This window comes from Perca flavescens, chromosome 10, assembly GCF_004354835.1.
Source record: "Perca flavescens isolate YP-PL-M2 chromosome 10, PFLA_1.0, whole genome shotgun sequence".
Taxonomy (NCBI): Eukaryota; Metazoa; Chordata; class Actinopteri; order Perciformes; family Percidae; genus Perca; species Perca flavescens.
This window is the reverse complement of record NC_041340.1, coordinates 15657638-15675206: the sequence shown is the minus strand read 5'-3', so window position 1 is coordinate 15675206 and position 17569 is coordinate 15657638. Positions and strand designations below refer to the sequence as shown.

Below are 17569 nucleotides of genomic sequence, written 5' to 3'. Positions count from 1 at the left end.
GCGTGCCAGCTAAAAACTGTCGTGTTTATTGAAGTCAGAGAGATTAAGGAATCTCTGTAGAAGTTATGAATCACACTTGTGTGTCAGTTTGTGATCTATAGCAACCATTTAAGATTTGCATATCTGGAAAATACACTCACAAAAACACATTTCCAGCCTCAGATCACAGTTCTCCCTGCTTACTCACAACCTCCCTTATGCACCCCTACCCTCTAAATCTCCATGGCACACTGCAAAAAAATGGCATCAATTAATCAACATTCATGAACCGTTTACTTGAGCTCCCCTTTGTGTGCTGCAGGGCCTAATACAGACAGAGACCAGGCTGTTCTGCAGCAGTGCAGACTGCGTCACTCTACCCTTTGTGGGAGAAACCCATCAACTGGTGTTTCAGGGAAATGTCTCCCCCCACTGAGAGCTTAACCTTCCCCCTCTCTCACCCTCTTCCTCTTGTGCCCCTTCAGTACTCAGGGCAGGAAGCTCTATCTTTTAGAGGAGGCCATCCATCCATCTTGCCTCTTCCAATCCAATTCACAGCCGCTCCACATGTATGAAGACATCTGTCCATATTCGATCAGATATTCCATTTTGCTGCAAATGATCCCACCCTGCATCCCCACCCATGAGGGAGGCAGCTATTTAAATGTGCTGATACTTTCCTGCATAATAACCTGCCAATTCTTTGCCTTGCAGAAGAAGCAAGTTTAATTGGGCTGTGCATTTAGAGCTCTTCTACAATTACACAATTATAGCGGAGATGCATTTCTGCACGTTGCGATGTTTGCCCCAATTTGCTGCACTTTTCATACAGTTTAACACTGGTTCCCTTTTCAGAGGATGCAAATTTGGCTCATTTGGCTTCAAATGAAACATAATTGCTCATATTGAAATCTACACCTTTCTACAAGAGGTTCCTGCCAGTTAGTTCTCATTAAACCTAAGGAGAACAAAAATTCCCAGTTCCATTTCAGCACACATGCCATCTGTATCATCTTGTGTTAAAAGCAAGGAAATTGGAGACAAAATGGATGCTGAGTGCATGGATGGAAAACTTGAAAATCAGTTTGTTCAAGTTAGTCAGTGCAGAATACCCCCCCCCCCCACCATTTCTCACAAATAGCATGAATTGGAAATTTAGTAGGAATGTTTAGTAAAAAAAACAAAGGGACATGGCTGTTTTAAGTTTAAGCTATGTTCATTGTTTTCAATACAGAATGTGTTTGCTGTGTGCAGCCTGAAAAACCATTCAATTAAGTGCAGCCTAATTAGTTCGAAGGGCATGTATGGCTGGCCTCTCTACATTCAAAACACAGAATGGTGTGTCAACCACGACATGTGATCACCATCAAAGTGTTTTCGACTCCTTCCTCTTCTTTTATATCGCTGTCTTGAAAGTTATAGAAAAAAACTCTCTTTTTCTAAAAGGCCCTCTGAGTCTGAAGTGGTGGCCTGAGCCCACTCCAAACAATGCCTTACAAGATACTGTTTAAATTAATATCCGCTCTTCTTTTCTTACAGGGGGACAACACAACAAACCACTGACCCACTGATACACAATTAGAAGTGATGCGGCAGTTAAGGCTACAAGCAACTCTGTTTAACCGTCTGCCTTTGACCCTCCACCATTGAATAAATAGAATGCCCCCAATGAGAGTAAGACACTGAGGTGGAGTGAAAAGGGAGCTGGGGAAGATTTTAAGCCACACATAAGTAGTTAAAGACCTTTATAGAGTATAACACCATTATCCCTGCTGAATAAAAATAGGATTTAGTGTTTTTTCCACTTAATTTAAATCAAAAGAGTCCCCACCTTACATATTGCACTGGTAATGTAATGGAGAGAGACCCACAAAAAAGGCTTTGTGGTTCTGACACCTCCTATAGTGGGACTGTGTTGTCCTGTGAGCAAAAGGGAGAGAAAAGTTTTTCTTCTCTGCGTTGCTATCTGCTAACACATTCTAATTGATGCTGCTGCATTCCTCCACTGGATGCATTCAGTGAATAACGAGCCTTGGACTGAATACCATGAATTGGTCCCCACCAAGCAAAGCAGTAAAGCCTTTGGCCCCCCCATCCCTCAGCCTCACCGCACCGCCACCATCGCAACCACTACCAAGCACCACCTCCCCTCCAAACCTTCCCCAAAGCTCTACTCTAGCTTTACCGCCCATTAAAGCACGACCATTGTGCCGAGATGCAGTCCACAAAAGCTGTCAATCTCTCCGGGTCCTCCAAAGCTTGGACTCACACAGACTGGAGTGACAGACCTCCCCCTTCTCCCCCAAAAATCCTCTCCCTGAAAACTTCTCAGCTAACTATCCCCCACCACCCTCTCTCTCTCTCTCTCTCTTGCTCTCTCTCCCTCTCTCGCTCTCTCCAGCCCGAGTGCACAAAGCATCAATCTGTCTTCAGCCCCAGCACCCTTGGCCCTTTGTCCCATCTGCAGGTGCCTCTGAAAGCACCCACGGTCGCCCCAGCCTCTGCGCACGCCACGCCTAGTCCAGGGACAGGAACTGCTGACAAAGGCCCAGTGTGGGAATGAGGGATGCGTGGAGGGAGGGAAGGGGGTGTCGGAGGGGGGCTGCTCTAAGACAGATGGCTGGGGAAGTCTCCCAACTCCTCCACAGGGGCTGTCAGTTTAAATTCAGAACTACGAATGAGACTCACAGGGGAAGAACCAGTAAAGGAATGCCCACTAAATTCAGCAGCTACTGTACACTTCAAGGACCAAAACACAGAACCAGCAGCACTCTCTGGATAGCAGATAGAGCTCTCTGATATAATTCATATATTCAAAAAGAAAATTATTTAAAATAACAATGTTAATAAAACAAAAAAATATTTGAATTGTTGAAAATTATTTGTTATCCTCCAATAAATGTTAAGTGTTTCTAAAATGGGTTTGGCGGTTTTAAATGTATCAGTGCAGAAAAGATTCACAAACAAACAAATTGTATCATTCTTCTCATCCCTTGAGCCTTACTTTTACTTTGAAATAAAATGATAATCTTCATGCAATTGCCTTTTGGTACTTATATTTTATTTTTAGCACTCAGCTGACCGTACTGAAATACATTAAGACATACAGTATATCTATTTATTTAGATTCATTTTAGTTTTTTTAATATTCATGACACATTTTGTTGTATAGTTATCTGGTGTCCTATGTTGATCTTGTTCTCTGCTTTCCCTTTAGGATTTGACCACTAAAATCTTACCAAACACAACATTTGAACGACCAGTCTGAATAGATACTTTATGTACATGTGCAACATACTTAAATGTCAGTCTTGAACAGCACTTATACCATAATAGTTTGGTCTTCAAAAAACTACACAAAAATCCAAGATTTTTGACTGCAATGAACTTCAGTTCATGTAATCAGCTCTGCCATCCTGCTCAGGTTTTCTTTCCCCCAGTGCAACAAGTTTGTTACATCTCATTGATGTTACTGGGCTGCCACCATGTGGACATGCATTGAATTACAGTAACCAGTTGATCGATGAATGTATTCAACACATGTGGATACAGTACTGAATGAAGTAGCAGAAAAAGTAGCAGACAGAATAGGACTGCTTTCTGGTAATATGTGTAATTCATAAATCTCTTTCTAGGTAGTTTTTTTCTACCATTCAATTATATAGATTTGGTGTCATTCCTCCACATTAACAACAGCTCAAGATTCGCCATACTCACCAGTGTTACTTTAGCAATTATAGCTTCACAGATATGAAACCCAGTCCCCTGGCTGAGTAAATTGGAGTGCTTTTCTGAGCACATGGACACTGAGCTGCCTCAGCTCTTCAGTTTGTCAATGACATCCTAATATGTTTTTTTTACATTTTCCTTTAGGATTCAAGTTTACAAAATGATCTCACCACAAGCTCCATTCAGTAGCAGTTTCGGAGCTTTCCATGTTTTGTCTCACACAATCTTCCTCTGCAAGGTGGTAAAGATGCTAAGGGAGATCATGTGATATGACAGCTACTAAATGGAGTTTGTGGTGAGATTAGTTTCTCAACCTTAATTATATTACATTAAAGGAAGTTAATATAATGAAAGTATTGGGCCAGTATTCTCTATTCTCTTGTGTTGATTTTAGTCACTTTGACGGTTCTAGAAATTTGTAATGTGGCAATGAGTTTATATGTAATATATTTGAATGCTGTAGATTTCTACAAATGGGTTTTCCCTGTGTGGAATCCTCTTAGCTACACAGTAGTTCACTCAGTGTGTTAACCTTTCTGTAAAGGATCAGGGGAAAAGATTTTCCAAATTCAGTAAAATAAAATGAAATGTTTTTTTATTTGGCCACATGGTGGAGTCAGAGTCCAAATTACAGCCATGTATCTGTTCATTGGCAATAGTTGACGTGACACATACTTCCTCTTTATGCAATCATCAAATATTTCTGACTGCCTGCATTTCTTATATTGGTTTGATATAATATTGACATTATAAAAAAAGTTTATCGCTTACTCAATAAATAGTTGAGCAAAAACACAAAATGACTAGAAAACCTTTTTGTGACAGCAATTCCATAGAATGATACACAACACACATAATCTGCAGATTCTATAATCCTAAATTTTTATTATTTTACACACACTTTATAGTGATTCATTTTAATGATGAGGGAAGTAACTACAGTACAACATGTAGGCAACAGTATGTGTTGACAGTGCTGTGACTTAAAAAATTCTTGGTTGTTTGAGCTAGGTGAGAGGTTTTGGTCAAAATGTAAACATTTAAACTGAGGTACTTAGCCAGTATTGGCCCAGGTTTTAATGAAGTATACCTGTTGTGTGTTTTCTCGGCGAGACAGAGTTAATCAAGCGATTTACTTCCTGATGTGATGTTACTGTGAGGTGCATGACATGACGCACATACTGAAAACACATTTTGCAACCTTACTACACTTCCCCTCTTACTCTATCTGCCCCAGTTTTTAAAATTACCACATTTTAATTTGCATGAAGGATGTCACTGAGGCAAATATGCAAACCTGTTGCAACATGCAAATATCTGCCAGGGTTGCCCATGCTGTGACACTCAATACAAATTAGCCTCTGAGAACCACAAGGCTGTCTGATTTCTGTCTGTGACCTACAGCATGTACTTTAAGCACCATCTTGATTTCACATTGCATGTATCGTAAAAGTTAGACATAATCATTTTATGCAAGGTTTCAGTGTTATTATTCATGACTCAAAATAACATAAATCAGAATTCTCATGAAGTATTTTCCCAAAAGTGACCAGTTCCAACCAACATTCCTATGATTTTTGCATCTACATCTTTAATAATGCATTCATTTTTATTCCTTATCGCTCTTAGTATGACCGCCGATGAGACATACCAAGAACTAAGACACTGTTAACCTCAGATATTAGGGACATAGTTCTTTCCTGTTCCTTGTTCCACAGAATTTACGCTTATTCTGCATGTCTTTGTTTCAACTTTTGCCACAACAGCATTTTTTTCACAACATCAGCGCATTATAGTCTACCTGATGACACCAGTAGTCAAGACATACAGATGTGTTTTTCTATAAAATCAGAATTCAAACGTTTCCATCTCCCAAACTTCACGTGGTAACCTATCTGCCAATAAGAATCCCTTTATGGGGTTATATTTGTGCCAAAATTAAGTCAAAATGCTTACTGTCTATGTCTATGTGTCAATGTCTATGTCTATGCTTACTGTCAATGTCTATATCTATGCGTGACTGTGTTATCATGCTGTGTCTATGTGTTGTTTCAATGTGATGGTTCAATGTGTTGTTATGATTGTCGTCCTGAAGTGTTGACTTACTGTTATCAAGTTCAGTATCAATTATTGCAGATTAGTTTCAAACAGCTTGCCACATTAATAAGAGCAATCAGAATATCAGGAAAGTTGGCTAAAAGTAATCTGAATGGGCTGCAGTAGCCTATAGGCTAATTATAAAATAATAATAACAGTATTAATAAATTTAATAGCATAAAAGTTCAATTGTTTTCACAAAATGCACTGAAATACCAGGTCAACAAAATGGTCAACATAATGTCCATTGTAGCATAACAATATCCCCCAAAAATCTAAATTACGTGAGCTTAGAATTATAAGGTTCTATCTTCGTTTAGGGTAGTTCTGAGATATTAAGCATCAAAGTTTTTACATCCCGGCTATTTTGTGAGATGGAACCTTTTTATTTTATTAATAATTAACTAAGAAAATATTTTTTTACAAAAATAACACCACACAGGCATTAATAAACACCTAATGGATCAGATTATGTCAAAACTCAATTTCGGCCAAAAGTGGAGATAGAACCTTATAATTCTAAGCTCACGATTAGTTATTATTGTCTCTCATTACCAGAATTACCAGATCACAATAAATAGGGCCTACAGTTTGATGATTGTTGCCTTAAGGAGTGTTTACTCAACTTCAAAGTTTACTGTACAACTCAATGCAGTTTGGCCACAATATGCCATTTCATTTAAAAAATAATACAAACCCTAATTATAAAGTATAACTAAGCTAGTAGATTTTTTATTATTTTTATCAATACTGTTATTATTTTATATTTAGCCTATACTGTGGCCCATTCAAATAAACCCAGATTACTTTTAGCCAACTTTCCTGATGTTATGATTACTCTTATTAGTGTGGCGAGGTGTTTAAAAATAATCTGCAATCATTGCTTTAGATGGGATAATAATGGCAGGTTCTGTTGCCACGGCTGCAGGACCACCACGTGTGGAAGGTCCCCTTTGTTTAGCTTGGAAATCTGCTCAACTTGTTAACAGTAGGTCGACACATCAGGACGACAATCATAACACATTGAAACATCACATAGCAAAGACCGAGTATAACGACACAAAGCATCGACATGAGTGCAACGACACAGCACGACAACACAGTCAAATGACAAGAAGGGGCAACAGACGACAGGAGTTGAGTTGACACAGACAAATGTTGAGTCATGTGAGCAGGGGTTAAATTGGGATTTGTTATGTGGGGGGGCTCTCCCTAGCGGGGTCCGGGGGTATGCCCACCCTCCCGCGAAAAAAATGTGAAAAATAAACCGTTAAATAATAATAAGTTTTGTGCAAAGAAATGGAGCCATTTTCTTTTTTGACTTTTGGGCAAAAAAAAATTCTGTAGTGTTTGGGAAAATTTTCGGTGGCCGAATATTCGGTGCATCCCTGGTGTTAATTTTAGGCCCTGGGTGTGTGTGTAATGCTAGTAGTAGCTAATGAACCCGGAGGACAACAAGTGCTATAAAAAAACGAAGATGTGTGTGTGTGTGTGTGTGTGTGTGTGTGTGTGTGTGTGTTGCTACGTATGTACGTGTACGGGCAGACTAGTTTAACCACGAACCTATGCTAGGGAGTGTGTGTGTGCGACGTGGCACATTGACACACTTTCCATCCACAAACTTTAAAAATAAAGTTGAGATTTCACATTCTTCTTTCTTCTCTTTTCCAGAGATTTGGAAGAACACGACCTGAAAGTCTCCTTCAACGGTGAGTTGTCCCCATACCTAACCCAACCATCTATTTGAATCTGAAAGTAACCTACTGCACTTCTGAGGTGTGTGGAGGGCCTGAAGTTAACTTTTTTGATCACCAGCCTGCCACAGTGACTTTTTACCAGCCATTTTCCTTTTTGACTTTTGGACTTTTTGTAGTTTTTGGGGAAATTTTTGGTGGCCGAATATTCGGTGCATTCCTAGTGTTAATTTCAGGCCCTGGGTGTGTGTGTAATGCTAGTAGTAGCTAATGAACCCGGAGGACAACAAGTGCTATAAAAAAACAAAGATAACAAAAGGGTTAAATAATGAATCTTGTAAAGTGCTGGCAAAGTTTCATTATGACAGTTGGCTTGTTCACCTTGGTGACCGCTATAAACTCCTCGTCCACATCATTTGCCTGCTTTGTGGAAGTCTGGACTCTACTGACTACTTTTTCTGGTTATATTTTCAATTTCTCGTTTCTCCTTTTCAGAGTAAACATCTGAAGAGGTTGGGAGGCGTTGATGCTGCAGACCATGTGAAGAAGTCAATGGCTGCATAAGTAACTTTATGTTCCTTTTTTGCATTAGTTTACAGTGATTATGTTCCCTTTCATACTGTCATGCACTTCCCCCACACACCCACTTACTCACTCTCTGCTCATTTTTCATAATGAACTTGATTGCAATATAATATTCTAATAGAAATCTGTTTTACCATGGCAGAAGTATGACAAATAAAATTATGGCCATAATGAGCCTCAGAGAAAGAAGTGGGAAGTTTTGTAACAATGTTTTGAATAATTGAATATAGTAAGTACAATAATAATTCATAATAAAAATCATTTTAGTTGGAGGACTTTACAGAGCATGCTCTAATATTATATATAATACTCCATTCTGGGCTCTAGACTAACTTCTCTACCGGCAGCACTGGTTACTACCAACTGCCTTTTGTTGCTCACCCAAGCACATGATTATCAATGACCTTGCATGTTGATAATTACTAATTTATATACTTGACACAAAAGTTGATATTTGCAAAATATTTTAATTTCAGAGGTTAGCGTTTGCTAATACTGATCTTTTTTTTCTCCCTCATCAGATGCTGTCTTGAGGTCATTTGATACAACTACAATAAAAGTAGACGAATACATGGCCAAATACTTGAAATATGCACCAGAGAGGATGGGTGGCGGTGGCAGAAAGAAGTAACAAGAAGGGAAGGTTTAACCAGCCGTGTTCAATGTTGCCCAATGTTTGGGCCGTTTTACTAAAGGTTAAAGTTCGACACGTGTAAAATGATGTTGCGTGAAATGTTTACACACTTGCAGCTATGTAATAAAGCATGTTTCCTACGTCAGTGAAATGTCTTTATTAATCTTCTTCCTGGTCTTGCTTTGACCAATTGGCTTCTTCCTAGCTGACTGTGCGTGTCCCCAAACTTAGTGTTTATGTAACTATTTCAAGGTGTTTGGTGTTACTGTTGAGCACATCAATACTTTAGTGAAAACAGTTAAACAAAATAAACTATGTTGAAAAGCAGGACTTTATAGTGACGTTGAAATTTCAACGTTGATTAGATTTGCAAAATCTAAACTAAAATCAATATTGATTCAAGGTTGGCAAATTCACCTATGTTGACAAACATGACGTTGGAATGATGTTGCTATTTCAACGTTGATTAGATTTGCAAAATCTAAACAAAATCCAATGGTTATCCAACACTGGCACCTGACATTGATTGGCCGAATATTCGGTGCATTTCTAGTGTTAATTTCAGGCCCTGGGTGTGTGTGTAATGCTAGTAGTAGCTAATGAACCCGGAGGACAACAAGTGCTATAAAAAAACAAAGATAACAAAAGGGTTAAATAATTAATCTTGTAAAGTGCTGGCAAAGTTTCATTATGACAGTTGGCTTGTTCACCTTGGTGACCGCTATAAACTCCTCGTCCGCATCATTTGCCTGCTTTGTGGAAGTCTGGACTCTACTGACTACTTTTTCTGGTTATATTTTCAATTTCTCGTTTCTCCTTTTCAGAGTAAACATCTGAAGAGGTTGGGAGGCGTTGATGCTGCAGACCATGTGAAGAAGTCAATGGCTGCATAAGTAACTTTATGTTCCTTTTTTGCATTAGTTTACAGTGATTATGTTCCCTGTCATACTGTCATGCACTTCCCCCACACACCCACTTACTCACTCTCTGCTCATTTTTCATAATGAACTTGATTGCAATATAATATTCTAATAGAAATCTGTTTTACCATGGCAGAAGTATGACAAATAAAATGATGGCCATAATGAGCCTCAGAGAAAGAAGTGGGAAGTTTTGTAACAATGTTTTGAATAATTGAATATAGTAAGTACAATAATAATTCATAATAAAAATCATTTTAGTTGGAGGACTTTACAGAGCATGCTTTAATATTATATATAATACTCCATTCTGGGCTCTAGACTAACTTCTCTACCGGCAGCACTGGTTACTACCAACTGCCTTTTGTTGCTCACCCAAGCACATGATTATCAATGACCTTGCATGTTGATAATTACTAATTTATATACTTGACACAAAAGTTGATATTTGCAAAATATTTTAATTTCAGAGGTTAGCGTTTGCTAATACTGATCTGTTTTTTTTCTCCCCTCATCAGATGCTGTCTTGAGGTCATTTGATACAACTACAACAAAAGTAGACGAATACATGGCCAAATACTTGAAATATGCACCAGAGAGGATGGCTGGCGGTGGCAGAAAGAAGTAACAAGAAGGGAAGGTTTAACCAGCCGTGTTCAATGTTGCCCAATGTTTGGGCCGTTTTACTAAAGGTTAAAGTTCGACACGTGTAAAATGATGTTGCGTGAAATGTTTGCACACTTGCAGCTATGTAATAAAGCATGTTTCCTACATCAGTGAAATGTCTTTATTAATCTTCTTCCTGGTCTTGCTTTGACCAATTGGCTTCTTCCTAGCTGACTGTGCGTGTCCCCAAACTTAGTGTTTATGTAACTATTTCAAGGTGTTTGGTGTTACTGTTGAGCACATCAATACTTTAGTGAAAACAGTTAAACAAAATAAACTATGTTGAAAAGCAGGACTTTATAGTGACGTTGAAATTTCAACGTTGATTAGATTTGCAAAATCTAAACTAAAATCAATATTGATTCAAGGTTGGCAAATTCACCTATGTTGACAAACATGACGTTGGAATGATGTTGCTATTTCAACGTTGATTAGATTTGCAAAATCTAAACAAAATCCAATGGTTATCCAACACTGGCACCTGACATTGATTCAACAGTGACTAGACGTTAAAATGCCAGCTGGGTAAGGTTGTGCTAAGTTAATGGTATAAGTTATACCTAAAGCTTATTATCCATCATTCTTTTATAACAGATGGGCTGTCATTCTAGAATATCCTCTTTTGCATCGTGTATCCAGAGAAGAAATGTATATGATCCTTGAAGTGCAATCACAAACTTCCACCACTCTTCTATGGAACGTGCAGGGAAATAGGAAAGATTGTAGTTCAAATTCAGAACACATTACCCATAATACATTGTGAGCGAAAATCGCCGCACCTTCACCGGGTGGAGCTTGTGAACGTGGAAACGTTTGTGGGTTGCTGCGGGTCTGGAGTAATACTTGTTTGACAGGAAGGTGAAGCGACCTCAGCACAGGGATTGAAAAAAGGAAGTTAGTTCTAGTGTGTCTGTGGCAGTTAGCGAGGCAACGGGGAGGCAGACTCGAGAGCTATAAATGATTTGTACGAGTCTAAGCAACAGGGCACAGCGCGAAATGTCAGGGACTATTCCAGCCTTGAGCAAAGGGAAGCGCGACTAGTACACCGCAACGCGGAAAATATTCAGGGGGAGAGAATGCGAATGGTGCGAAGATGCCGAAATCAAACAAAATGGAAACGATGTAGCGTCGCTGCGGCATTTCATATAGCTAGAACTAACGTTAGAGTAGAGAATAGATAGCTAAGGAGCTACCAGGTTAACTAACATACATGTAAAGTTATTCCCCGGAGAAGCTGAAGCAGAGCCCGGAGGCTTCTGTTGAATAAGAGGAGTTCATCAGTGTTGCGAAATCAAAGAAGATAAAAAAAAACAAGAAGATGCTACGGAGAAGACTGAACCGTTTGGTATGTGTGCCTGGCATCAACACCACACATACACATACACACATTGTTAGCTTATGACATCCTGCTGCTCCTGCTAGCTTTTTAACTGCAGTGATTCTGCTCTGAAAGAATGTAAGCTGGCCTTTCCAGTCATTCCCTTTTCCCATTTTCGCTGGAAAATCGTGAGAAACTTAAAACAAACTGTTACTTCACACTGCCTGGCAACACGAAACAGCCGTTGTCCCACTTCATTGCTCTCGTTAGTGAGACAGTTAGCTAACTGCTTGGCAAGTTCTTTGCCAGCCAGGAAGTCACGACAAATACAAGCTGATGTTGGCTAAACTCAGAGTCATAAAACTAGCTAGGCTTTCAGGTCACAGACTTGAATTGTTGTCCTACATCTCACCATGTAAACCCACCTTCTTAACAACCGTATCATCAAATGTACAGCGAGTGCCCCCTGTATGTAAAGCAGCCCTGGAACTAAAGCTCTATTTGAGAGAACATCTGCCTGTCTCCAGAGACCTGGACTGCTTTTCTCTGGGGTCCCAAAAGCTAAAAATAAGTACTCTATTTAAAGGCACAAAGACCTGCATCAAAAGATATGTCGTTCCCTTTTCTCATAATGTATGGTTAGCTCTAGAGTTGAAACAATTAGCCGAAGAATGCAAAGGAAATCAGCAACGCATTTAATAACCATCTTAATTATTTAAACTAAAATAAATACATAACTAGTTCTGGCTTCTTAAATTTGAGGAGTTGCTGCTCTCCAGTGTTTTTATATCTTTTAAATAGAATATCTTTGGATTTTGGACCATTGGTTTGGATAAAATAAGAAGATAAAAATCCACAGATTAATCAATACTGATAATAATCAATATGCAGCCCTCCCTTAGAATGCATAATAGTGGTTTCTATTTGTGCTACAGTCCCTCTTTGCTCCAATGTTAATTTGCATCCAGCCACTGGAATTGTTCAATAGAAGAATTTGGTATTTTGCCAGCGTGAAATGCTTTGACATCATATTTCACAATTGGGCAATTTAATGCTTACCCTTTTAAAGTTCATCCACTGGTTTTCATTGCCATTCTCAAACGTTAATCAGCCATGAGCGGGCTAGTTGAAAGTGGAGTAACTATCCGCAAGGCCAGGTTTATGCTAAACCACCTTTACTGCCTATTTATCATCCTCTTATGCACCATACCTATTGTCACCAGCGGGTTGAATCCCCCACAGGCTATGTGAGCAGTATAGATACCGACAGTGAATAAGGGGAAGCAATATAATAATTATAGTGCCTGACCCTCCTTATGGCCTCTCTCTAAGTGTTGCCAGGTCAGCTGATTTCCCTCCTTCTGGAGAGGATTGCTGCTGTTATTTCTCTCCAGTGTGAGCTGTAAATAATATTTTGTGTGGGGCAGCCAGCCACACTGTCATTGATGCACACAGTGCCGTTATCTGAGGCTCTGGCTCTCTGCCTCCTGATTCACACCACCCTCCCCTTACCCACGGGGGGGGGGTACATGTGCATCATGAAAAGGGAGAACAGATAGAGATGGAGGAGTGTGTGACTGTTCATACCAAAAGGCACTGAGGAGGCTTCATGTGTCTCACTTGACTCTCCCACTATGATGCACTGTGCCACTAAACCCTGAGTGTGTCTTTGGAAAATCATTAAAGATGGCTGTGGGAGCGAGTATGGCTGGGCTTTTTCATCAGGGGGGAAGCACCAGAGGTAGTGATGTTCTGACAGGAATGCAAAATCACACAGTTGCCTTTGATGTTCGCTCAAGCCCTTGAAGGCAGCAGTATGATCTGTGAGAAATGGAGTCTGGCGAAAATGTGATAGTAGTCATTGTGGGAGCTCCCCTGCCTTGACTGCAAGGAGAACAGCACCGACACATGAAAACACCATCATTCAGGCATCACCTCAGTATCTTTTCACACCATGAATGCCTCCTCCTACTTTGTAGCGCGGTTGAAATCACATGTGAAGTTTCTGTTTTATATTTTGACTGTGTTGTAGTACTGTAGCAAATATTCTTCTGCTCAGTAATGCAGTACACTGAAGCTCGACAGGTGTTTTGACCCTGTGCACAAAGGCAGGAAATATGGGATATAAATATTGGATTATACAATAAGTGAATTTAGTGCTGAAACATTAAGTCATTTAATTGATTAATTAAACAGCAAGCATTTTGATGTCTTTTTTTTTTTTTTTTTTGGCAAAAAAGCCAAACATTCTCTATTTCTACCTGCTCGATTGTGAGGATTTGCTGCTTTCTTGTCTTATATGAAAGTAAACTGTATATCTTTGAACTTTATTTTCGGACACTTTATTTACAAAACGATTAATCTAAAAATAATAATGCCTAACCCGAATATGACAAGACCTCACATTTCTTGTGTGAAGAATAAGACGCCATAGTTGTTTTTTATTCAGCACCATAAGCTAAGACGGCATTTAAACGGCAGCCTGGTTATTTGGTTTTTGGGTTATTTAGGCACAAGATGTAGAAGTATTGTCTATTGTCTCAGTAGCATGTGAAAATACCATGTGGAAATTAGGGGTGGGAATCACCAGAGGCCTCACAATACGATATCATCACGATACTTATATCACGATACAATATTATTGCGATTTTAAAGATATTGCAATATTCTGTGATACATATTGCAATTTATGACCTTTTTTCCATCTTCAAATATTTCCCAATTTCAAATTATGTCCCCAAAACAAAACTTTGTCAACATCTTTTTTATCTAAAAACATACAACACAATACATTTCTCTGTTTGTTCATCTCACTTCAGTTTTATTGCTGCAAATTGTCAAGCAGACAAACTGACCAACACATATATAATAAAAGATCGATACTTGGCGTCTGTGTATCGATATATTTGATACACATATCGAGTATTGCCACAGAAAATATTGCGCTACTATGCTGTATCGATTTTTCCCCCACCCCTAGTGGAAATGTACCTTAATCAAAAGATAGTGGCGAGACTCTAGCCTACAGTTTTTTCCCCTGTGGTTTAGATTTTGATTCATAGACACTCCAGTGATGTCTTGACATTTTCACAATTTATTTCCGTAACATAGAACATCCACCTCTGATGCTATGTTCTTTTTCTTGGGGCCTGATAGCTTTTAAAGTACACCTTTTAGGGGTGGGGGTTCATTATGTAACTTTCAATCATGCTAATTTAGTTGTGTTTTATGGCCTGTGCAGTAAAGTCTTAAATATTTGCCGCCTCTGCTCAGGAAGCAGCACCACTCAGGTCCTCCCCTCTCTAGGTGGGGATCCCCCCCCCACACCCTTCTGCCCTCCTCTGCAGCTCTCTTCAGTCTGATCCATCCTAGAGCAGGCTGATGCACTGAGGCCTGCCAATCTCAGATCTGTCTCGACTTGACTGTGACCCAAGCACTAGTAACCAGGCCCTTACCTGGCAGGAGATGTTGTTATGTTTGAAGGGTTTGAAGGATTGCATGTCAATTGCGTCTGAAAGCCCCAGGGCTCGGTAAACCTGTTTCTCAGGTCAATAAAGAGCAATCGCAGGTCTGTAATGTTCACACAAACCTGCACGCACATCGCACGCATATCTGCACATTAAGGTGATTTTGTTTCAAAGTACACGACACAACAGGTTGAGACTTAACCCGGTGTCACTCTTCCCAGGGGAAGCTAATGTTTTGTTCTACTATAAAAAGGATGTTTTTGTACCTGCTGCTGTACATTACAGTATTTCATCTGACCTGCAAGTGGCAATGAGATGAATTTCCAGCATAACAAAGCACTTAATGTCAAATGTAGGCCTACCTATTGTTTTTTGAATTACTGTATTTTGGTTTTGCTGCTTTACTATCCTGCTCCAAATTGTATTTTTATATTGCATTCTGGTCAATCTTATTTTTATATAGCTACTCATGTCAGCTAGTAGTACCTGTTGAAAACATATTTGGGGCTTTTATTAAACAATGAGATACGAGAGTCCTCGGACAGAGTTGTCACTCTTGGGTGAGCAGTTAGGTTAAGAGGGCCATCTGAAGGCCACAGACCATACAAGGCATGTAGGACCATTTGATTTATCAGGTCTGTTTGATTAGGAGAGATGCGTATTGATTAGAGCTGTGCTCAGTTTTGCCGCCATTAGTCTTGCACTGTGAATTGGCTTGCGAACAGAATTGCTTACTCTGATTTCTTTCTCTTCCGTCCTCTCTCCATCTGGTCTCCTGCACTCTGCCCAGTAATGGAAACCCAGCCAAAGGACTTCATCTGCAACACACAGCAGGATTATAAATATATTTAGTGTGGGGAGGGAGGCAGTGTGAAAGAATAAACGGCTGGTGGTGGGATAGCGTGCTGTTGAAATGTAGTGGTAGAGTACGGAAAGCCCTGCGTGACTCAAACCCAAGAAACTGGAGTGAAACCAGGGGGTGGACCTGTAGCCTCATTGCACCTCCATCTCCTTTCTTCACCTAATGGACCGACTCTTCCAGGCTTCCTGTAGTGGTTCACATGGGAGTGGGCGGGTCAGGTTGGATACAAGGGGACCAGGGATGGCTTTTTGTGGGCAATTTTCCACTTTCTTTTAAAAGCTAGGTTGAATTCTCAGTTTGTAGCTCTAAATAATTCAGGTTGCTTCATTTATTTTGCATTCTCCTCACATCGCTCCTCCTTTTCCTGACCCACGTATCCTCGCCAGGCAAGCTGCACTCAAAATGCATCCCTGTCATCCATATATGTATAAAGGATCATCCCAGAGATTTTCTGTGCCAGGCTCCAGCTCTAGCATTACCCAGAGAGCATTCGCAGTGAGATGTGAAGAGAATGCTGAGATGTGTGGGGGGATGTTTTTCTTTCTCGTCTATGTCTCACGCTCTGTGTCTGAGCACAGAGGGAGGAGGTGAGATGCCAGCATCTGTGATGTTTTGTCATGCCAGTTTAAAAAAAAAAAAAAATTATTATCACCGGAAATGATAGTGTTCTCGCTGACACAAAAAAGAGGAACAGCAAAGTCCATGTGAGTATTTAATGAGTGCTGGAAGACATACGAACATGCCCCCTCCCACACCCGCTTGCATGAGCACCTAGGTTAAACAACCGCCTACAATGATTATCTCCACCGCAAACCCCCAGCTAGGCAGGTGGTATAGCTCGGGCACAGGGAGAAAAATCTGTCTTTTCATCAGTTGGACGAAACGCTTGGTGAGAAAACCCAACCCCAAATCAACCATGCCATCTGAGCAGAAGCAGAAAAGAGCCACATTTGTTTTTTGTCCGTTGCCTTCATATGCAGTCTCTAAGGATAATTAATTAAATAGCAATTACATCCAGTGAAGCTCACTACATTATTAAAGATAATGTCATCAGTGGGGCTGTAGCGGAGATTGGGATTTTTAAAGCTTGTCAGCATTAGGATGTACTGTAAATGCCTTTTTGTTGGTATTGCATGGCTCTCTGCCAGCCATGGGGATGAAAGCTATTGTGTTTTGCAGTTAAGTTACAACCCCTATACTACAGAGAAAAAGCAGCTAGATCAAGCACCTTCATCTAAAAAGCTGAATCTGGTGATTTGTCGCACACAAAAACACAGCACAGCGTATGTGCACTTGGCTGGAAAAACTGTCCTCCATTTATGGCTACACTACTTTAAATTCTCTTTAATTATAGATTAAAGTGTGACTAGGCTGATGCACGAAATGTGCTCACTTTTCATGGTGTTAAAGCACAAAGTGTGGAAGTTTTCTCTAGTGGTGTGCAAAAAAATGTATTCACATTCGTATTGCGTACAAGCTCTAAATCAATTCATAGAATTCCAAAAATAGATTTATTTAAATTTTTTTTTAAATTGTATGTCTACTGCAATCACATGGGAAAAGTAACTGCATTTACATACTGTGAATCGTTTTTTTAATCGAGAATCATTTTTGAATC

General features: G+C 39.8%; 1 protein-coding gene and 1 long non-coding RNA gene across 7 annotated transcripts in view; both read left to right on the top strand.

Annotated features, from left to right (window-relative positions):
- The first annotated feature begins 6887 nt into the window (after positions 1–6887).
- On the top strand, positions 6888–8863 carry LOC114562288 (uncharacterized). 2 transcript variants are annotated; one of them, XR_003693480.1, is made up of 4 exons: positions 6888–6972; positions 7477–7514; positions 7995–8063; positions 8606–8863. It is a non-coding gene; the product is annotated as an uncharacterized LOC114562288 (long non-coding RNA). The 2 variants fall into 2 exon arrangements; XR_003693479.1 differs by lacking the exon at positions 6888–6972 and having other exon boundaries at positions 7351–7514.
- A 2226-nt stretch (positions 8864–11089) lies between these two features.
- Positions 11090–17569, top strand: part of atp11c (ATPase phospholipid transporting 11C (ATP11C blood group)) — a 48900-nt gene continuing 42420 nt past the window's right edge. For all 5 annotated transcript variants that reach the window (XM_028589063.1, XM_028589062.1, XM_028589059.1 and 2 more), the window contains exon 1: positions 11090–11649. In XM_028589063.1, coding sequence (XP_028444864.1) covers positions 11623–11649 — 27 coding nt within the window. In that variant the 5' untranslated portion in view covers positions 11090–11622. The remainder of the gene's footprint in view (positions 11650–17569) is intronic.